The 8,436-nt window shown below is 38.0% G+C and overlaps 1 protein-coding gene across 2 annotated transcripts in view; it reads right to left on the bottom strand.

The window, feature by feature from the left end:
* The window catches only part of Pla2g4a (phospholipase A2, group IVA (cytosolic, calcium-dependent)), a 134,719-nt gene that overhangs the window by 87,009 nt on the left and 39,274 nt on the right, over nt 1-8,436 (bottom strand). For both annotated transcript variants that reach the window (XM_013521775.1, XM_005375092.2), the window contains exon 3: nt 3,849-3,930. In XM_013521775.1, coding sequence (XP_013377229.1) covers nt 3,849-3,930 — 82 coding nt within the window. The remainder of the gene's footprint in view (nt 1-3,848; nt 3,931-8,436) is intronic.

The raw sequence follows: 8,436 nt of genomic DNA, 5'->3' as shown, positions 1-8,436 counted from the left end.
CCCACCCCCGTACTGGGAATTGAACTCACGGCCTTGCGCTTGCCAGGCAGGCGCTGTGCCGCTGAGCTAAATCCCCAGTCCCCCCCAGTTGATCTTTTACTTTAAAATGCGACTGCCTATAGTTAAGAGTCTAATTTATGTCACGTACACTACAGGGATGCAAAATGGCACAAGAGCATTGCTGTTTTCTCTGTACATTACAACAAATGACCACTGGCCAAGTTCAGGGAGCCTATGCAAGTTGCTAAGGAATTTGATCCATACTGTTTGAGAGACTAACAGAGCATGGCATTTGAACTGCTTTTAGACTCATTTAAACATAGTGACACGCGTTTTCTCTATACAATGGAATTCTACATTGAAAGCAAAAAGCTTCTGCTGCTGCTTTGTCTAAGAGATAATAACTATATTCTAAAAGTCAAATTAGCCCTATCTTTTGCATGGCTGGCGAGTTACTGACAGTGCTTTACAGAATAAAGAAGAGCTTTTCCAACTAGCGGTATAAACTGTTGGATTGTAAGGGCTGTGTGTTTTCTTAAGGTCACAGGGGTAACCAGTCATTAAATATGCCTTCTAATGTGGCTTCTTTTCCACAGGACACTTTTTCCAGTAATCTCATTTAAAATAATGAAAATGCAAAGAATTGAAAAAAATAAAATAAAATAAAAACAACACAAGAAAGTTTAAGAAAAACAATGGCAAAAAAAAAAAAAAAAAGATTGTGTGGGCTAAAGTCTCAAACTTCAAATCTAAGATTCCAACTCAGAACTGCTTGGAAGAGATTACCCTTGCTTGCCTCCCCTCCAAGGAAAACCGCTGCACATCCCGAACCTGTGCCATTAGCTTCCAGCTCTCCTTCTTCTCCTTACTTCTGACATTTACCAACTTTCTAAGCATCCATTTTACAACCATTTCTGCACCCATCGATGGCTTGGGCAAGAGCTCACATTCTTTCTTTTGGCCTTTAACTTTGCCCTCTCCATTCCTTTTTCCTTTGTCACTGCAATGAGCCCAAGCCTTTTATTCCTCTGCCGTTTCAATGAGCTCAAGTGTTTTTTATTCTTTGGGGAAAAAAAACTCTATTCGACATTATCCTCCAAAATATTTAATATACTTAATATGCTATGGTCAGAATATTTTTAAAGGATAATCCAGTCATGTGACTTGCTACTTTAATGCCATCAAACCCTTCCTTTGCAGATTTCATGAAATCTCAGTCCTAATGCTTGTCTTGCTAGTTTCATTTCTCCTCCAGGGCAAGGCTTTGCTACCTATTTAGCAATGTTGGACCTGTAGTAGATTCTGAGAAGCACTTTGTTCTTCTTCTGCCCTTAAATATGCTGTTTTCTTTCTTTATAGCTGAGTAATATTCCATTATATTAAAATGTCACAATTTTTTTATCCAATCCTCAGTGGATGGACATTTGGGTTGCTTCCACAATTTAGCTATTACAAATTGTGCTGCTATAAACATGGGTGCACATATATTGCTGTGATATAATGTTTTCAGATCTTCTGGGAAAAAAACCAGGAGGGGAATAGCTGGGTTGAATGGGACCTCTAGACCTAGTTTGCTGAGGAGTCTCCAAACTGATTTCCACAGTGGTTTCACCAGTCAACCTCAAGGCTTTTACAGGTAAATGGTCACAACTAGAGACCATACTCATAAGTGAAATAAATCAGACCTGCATATGTAAGCAACATATTGTCTCACTAGTGTAAGAACCTGAAAGAGTGAATAAAAATTAGGAGGTATGATAAACATTGTGAAAGGAGACTGCTTAAAAGTAAAAAGCAACTGAGATGAGGGAAAAGAGAAAAGAAGGGGAAAGTTATGTATATATGTATATGCAGGATAGCTAACAGTGGTACTACTGACATATCGCTTTATTGAAAGGAACAGTTAATGATTCATTAATTGATCAATCTTCATGTCTACAGTTGTTTTCCTGAGTAGCCACTTTGAAGTTATCAGTATGTAATACAGCAACCATTGTTAACTCCCTGTCACACTGTCTGAATTTCAGTATTGCTTGTACTATTCTTGTGCTACTTTGTAAAAGATTGTCTGCTTTTTAATATGTTTTTACTCTTTTACATTTAAAATTTTAAAAAGTATGCTATTTTCTGCCCCTGAAACTTCTTGCTGTCATCACCAACATATTCTTTCAGATACTGGTTTAAAAAGAAATAAAATGTGTTACGCACACATACAGACTCCCTACAATATATGTAAATATTATGTATGGCAAATATGTACTAATAAAATCCATAATAAAAGGATATTGGTTTAAATGTCACATGAGCAGGTTTGATATTTGATATATTCTTTGATTTTAGTCCATAGTTTTTGGTTCATAACTCCCTTTCTTAGGCAAACCATAGAAACTAGAACTTCTCCTCCTCAAAGCAGGTCACAGAAACTCTAATTTTCCTTCATCTTTCTCCCTCGGAGCACTCCATAAAGAAGGGCTCTGATCTACTTAAAATATCTCTCATTCCAGAGGAGTCCTCCCCCTATACTAGAGGGAAGAAAAGTACAAAGAAAGGTTAAAAATCTAAAGCAGACAGCACCTGCAGGCTTTCCCCACCCTGTGTTATCACTTATGCAATGAAGTCGGCATAATTACCCAAAGGACAAGGTTCAGGGAGCTTCCTCTAGCTAACACTAAGAGGACCCGGAGAGTGACACTTGGAGAAAGCATGGCCATCCAGTGTCCTTTCTCCTGTACCTCACCCTGCACATCTTTTCATCTGTATCCTATGAAACAAACTAGAAAGAGCGTTTCCCTGAGCGCTATGAGCTGCTCGAGCAAATTAACCACACTCAAGGAGGAGCATATGGGAATCCAGGCTGACAGTCTCTTGATCAGAAAAGCAAAGGTAAAATATCCTCAGGCTTGCAGCTGTTATCTAAAGTACATTTGGGACTGCGGGGCAGATGGGAGGAACTGAGTCCTGACCTGCGGGATCCCACACGTGCTAGCTGGAGAGAAATCCCTACACATGTGGTATCACAAAGTCACCGATGTTTCTTGTCCCGTGGGAGCCAAGAAAAACAAACAGGCAACACATTTGCAGCAAAGATGTCCCTGTTTCCCACAGTATTAAATTACAATCTTATTCTTTCTGCAAAACTTGTTCCAAGGGCAAATTATCTTTCCCGTATTTTGAAAATAATCTAAATCCACTATCATATTTTTTATATTTCTGTCTCCATGAACTTGAATTCTCCATTGGAATAGCGAGATTAACAAGGAAACTTGTTTCTAAAAGCAAGGAGGATATCGCTAGAAGTTAGTCCAACCAAGTTATTCTCAGACTGTAGTATACATGATTCCAGGCTCCTATATCAGTTTCTATAGCTCTCCCATACATAATAAATACACTCAGAGGCTTAAGAAACAAACTTATTTTTAGGGGCTGGGGATTTAGCTCAGTGGCACAGCGCCTGCCTGGCAAGCGCAAGGTCATGAGTTCGATTCCTGGTACCGGAAAAAAAAACAGAAATAAACTATTTTTAACCCTGTAAGCCCAGTATCTCACGGAGGCAGCTTGTCTGAAGTCTTGACTCAGCACTGTCTCCAAGCAGAATTAGAACTCTGAATTGCAAAAGTTCTACAGTCACACACAAGTCATTTTGTCCGGCTCCAGGTGCTCCTAGCTTCTGCGAAACTAGGGTGAAATGCTCTTCTGACATATCACAGTCAGAGCACTGCTAAAATGTTATCATCCGAAGATAATCATAATTAATGAAGGGAAAGTCCCCGGCTTGTCAAGGAAGTCAAGCAACTGAAACCTGAACCACAACTAAGCATTTTCAAAAATAAAACAAATAAGATACTTACGCATGTCACCGAAGGCCCCCTTTGTCACTTTGGTGGCACGTAATACCACTACCGTGAATTTGTGGCAATACTGGTGCTCCACCTAGAAATAAAAAATTATACATGTAAATAATTTGTCAATATGGAACTTCAGTATTTCCTTGAAACTAGTTACAAATATTCTACTTGAAAATAAGCGACACGCATACCATGAACATTTTTTGATGCTAATGTAGTTCCCTTTGTGACTGTTCTTCCTCACCGAACAATGATTGAGAAGTTTGTTTTCAAACGTCACTACACCATTGCTAGAAGCACTGGTTTGCTATAGGTTTATAAAGTACGCCTGGGGGAAAATGTAAATTAAGGACACCCTAGGCTCTAGGAGCTCAAGCAGGCTTTATATAGCTGATCAGGAAGTCGTGGCTTGGAAAGGTGAAATCTGAGCAGAATGTCTGAATCACCTAAATTACATTTTGTTGCCGGGCGTGGTGGCGCACGCCTGTAATCCCAGCACTCGGGAGGCTGAGGCGGGAGGATCGTTGCGAGTTCGAGATCAGCCTGGGCTACAAAATGAGCTCAAGGCCAGCCTGAACTACATAGCGAGACCCTGTGTCAAAAAGAAAAAATAAATAAATAAATTACTTTTTTTTATCATTCATTACCAACCAAAAGTCTTTATGTGGATGATATTTCCACGGAATTTTTCAAAACAGTGGGAGCCCCACACAAAAACCTCTAAAATACTTAATTAACTTAAATGTAACTTTTGTAAATCCACTTTGTAGCCCAGGCTGGTCTCAAACTCGCAAGGATCCCCCTTCCCTAGCCACCCAAGTGCTGGGATTACAGGCATGCACCACCATACCCAGTAACAAAATCCTTAAAGATCAGCCACTTTTTGTTCTAATTTTAGGAAAGTCTAGCTCACAAAATTGTCATAAGCATACGTAGCAGTTTAAAGAGTTTGCAATTAATTAAAAAGAAGCTAATGATAACACTGTGAAGTAATTAACAACAGTCCAAAGCAAGAAAGCAAGATAATATTATAAAAATAATAGATTCATAATGACTAGTAGTAGTGGGATATAAAGGCAAAAGTTATACAGTACTCAGCTTTTCAAGGAATCACTCTTTCTAAACAATAATTAAGCCGGGCGTGGTAGTACACGCCTGTAATCCCAGCACTCGGGAGACTGAGGCAGAAGGATCATTGTGAGTTTGGGATCAAAGTGGGCTACAAAGTGAGCTCAAGGCCAACCTGAACTGCATAGCAAGACCCTGTCTCAAAAAGACAAAAATAAATAAATAAATAAAATAAAAACAAAAAACACAATAATTAATATTCACATAATACCACTGAAGAAGAGGGAAAGAGGTGAAGTCACTTATATTGAACAAATCTTGTTTAAAAAGGTACGGTAAACATATTCATGACAGTCCTTATTCGACTTTATTTTCAAAGAAATAACCGTATAATTACATTTACAATAGCAACAAAACAAAAACTATCTGTTATGGTTGATACATTGTGTCAACTTGGGGAGTCTAGAGGTTTGGCTAAGTGACTCAGCAGGAAGCCAGGGTGCTTACTTTGTATACATCCTGAGCCTGTGGAAGAGGAGGGCATGGAGATTATGTGAGAGCTACACGGCCCTTAGGTGAGGGTAGCCTGTTTACAAAGTAAGGCAGGGAAAGAAGCTGCTTGCCGCCATTCCTCCCTTTTGCTCTGGCTGTTTGCTGTTCGGCTGCCATCCCCCCTTGCTCTTGTTGCTTTGCTATCTTCTGCCTCGGAGCCAGCCAAGTATGGACTGAAACCTCCACAAACTGTAAGCGAAATAAACCTTTCCTTCTTTCATTTTGGGTGCTGGGTATTTTGTCTCAGCAACGAGAGAAAAGTAATCAAGACACTATCAAGCATGAGTTCTTTAAAAGAAATGTAAGACTTGTGTTCTAAAAACATAAAATATATTTGAAATCAACTAAAAATCAACTAATAAAGGAAAGATACACCAAGTGCATGAATTGGAATTATTACTATTGTTAAATTAGAAATTCTTCTCAAATTTATGTACAATTTCAATATAAATTCTTTGAAAATTCCCATTGCCTTTTTTTCACAGTTCACAATTATTAATGTCATTACTCAGTATTAAATGTGCTAATGTGTGTATTTGTAAAGTCAAACATTCACAAACAATAAGAAACTACATCTCCAACAATAAAGATTCACTATGCTTCCCCATGATGAACTTATATGTACTGTGTATGATGTATGTGTTTGTATTTCTCTGTGTGTGTGTGTGTATGCAGAAAGAAGGGGTAGGTTTGTGTCTTAGTTGAATATTCATATTATTATTACACAGCACACATTACACACAGATCTCTTTTAAATAATGTATTTTGAAAGATATAACATGAAAATTAAAATGTTTTTATTAATTAATCTTATATTTTTCTATTAAATAGAAATAAAGTTTATTTAAAATGTTTGATGGCAAAAAAAAGTCTACTTAAGCCAGGGATATAGTTCAGTGGCATAAGTGCCTGCCTGGCAAGCGCAAGGTCTTGAGTTTGATTTCCAGTACCAAAAAAATAAGTTGTTACTTGAGATAAAAAAAATTAGAGGAATAACTTCAACATCTAAAAGTTCTAAATATTGAAGATTCATTTTACATTAATGAAATAAACATAGATATAATATGAATGCTTAAAAGTGTATATTACAAATACAAACAACACTTGCACTCCTGCCTCCAACAAAAAAGCGGTTTCATAAGTCACAATTATAATCCTGAAATTTTGCTATGTAAAACCAAAATCTATAAAGATTTCTCCACTGAGATACATATTTTCTATGCAAACCACAGAAGGGTTTTATGTTAAATATGCCGGGTTAAAATTAAGCCAAATATAAATAATGAGCCTGTTGCAAAAATTATAAAACTGATTTGAATATTGAGCCATCGCGGTAATACATAACAGAATAAAGGTCCAGATTATAACTAGTATAGTTGAGCAGAACTAAGAATTACATCCAGTCTCTCCTCAGAAATCATGCAAGCAAGGACACCTTCAGGAAGCCCAGTGAGTCTGGGCTCTGCCTCCCTGACCAGCGTGCAAGGCAGGTGAAGCCTCAGGCACCCTCTGGGGTCTTGGTGGCTACCCGGCACACACATAGTGTGTCAGCCTGGGCTGGCTGCCACCACTCACCAGTACAGGAGCTACACTGAGCACTGGGGATCTTCAGTCTCTCCTCCTGCCACTCACAAACAATCAGGACAGTGAGACTGCACTACAGGGAGTCTCTGGTTGTTCAAAAATGACAAAACAAAGGAGCAAAATGCAATCCCAGACCTCCACACCAACCAAAACAAGTCCAGGAGGCATCAACACAGAAGATCCTGGAAGTCTTACACCTGAAATTTCCGAAATGATAGCAACTGAAGTAAAGAAGCAACTCCATCAGGCCATAGAAGACATCAGATCAGAAATAATGTCTCAGGTGAGAAAAGATACAACAATAATGAAAACAACAATAATGAAAGAAATGTTCAACATATACAAAGATGACATAGACAAGAAAATAGAAGAGCATAGACAACTCAATGAAACCTTCAGGGAACAATATAGAAAAGAACTAGAAGGTATGAAAGAGATGCAAACAGATATCCAGGATCTTAAAAATTCCACTGAAAGCTTGCAAAACCACCTGAATAAAGCTGAAGATAGACTTTCAGACCTTGAAGACAGCATAGCCATAAATGAACGTGAAAGGAAGGATCTCTTAAAAAACAATAAGGAACCAGGAAATAACGATTCAACAACTGCAAGATGAAGCAAAGAGAAATCATGCCAGATTAATAGGTATTAATGAAACAACAGGTGCCAACACAAATGACATAAAAAGACTATTTGCAGAAATAATAGCAGAAAATTTCCAAGGCATGGAAAAAGAATCAGACACCCAAATAAGTGAAGCATATAGAACTCCAGTTAATCATAACTGAAATAAATCTACACCCAGACATATAGTAATTAAGATCCCAGAAACTCAACAAAAGCTCAGAATATTAACAGCTGTTAGAGAAAAGAAGCAGATCACCTATAAAGGAAAGCCTATCAGAATCACGGCAGACTTCTCAACACAAACCATCAAGGCAAGAAGAGCTTTGAGTGAAATATTTCAGGTACTGAAAGAAAACAACTTCCAACCCAGATTGATCTACCCTGCACAGCTATCTTTCAAATTTAATGGAGAAATAAAATATTTTCATGATAAAGAACAACTGAAGAAATTCATGAGCACCAAACCAACCCTACAAAGAGTATTAAGAGATATACCAGAAAAGAGATAAAATAGACCACAACTTCAAGAACAACAACAGAAAGGAACCACCAAGCAGAGCAAGCAGTTAAACAGAGGGAAAAAGGAAGATCCAACAGCAGAATAGCAGTACATACCAGTTATAGCCATCAATGTAAATGTTCTCAATGCACCAACCAAAAGAAGCAGACTTGCAGCGTGGATTAGGAAACAAAAACCAACTATATGCTGTACACAAGAAACACATTTAACTCAAAAGGAAATTCAAAGACTGAAAATTAA

This window comes from Chinchilla lanigera, unplaced genomic scaffold (genome assembly GCF_000276665.1).
Source record: "Chinchilla lanigera isolate Chin_1 unplaced genomic scaffold, ChiLan1.0 scaffold00005, whole genome shotgun sequence".
Taxonomy (NCBI): Eukaryota; Metazoa; Chordata; class Mammalia; order Rodentia; family Chinchillidae; genus Chinchilla; species Chinchilla lanigera.
Note: the sequence above shows the minus strand (reverse complement) of the source record. Positions and strands in the feature narration are given on the sequence as shown.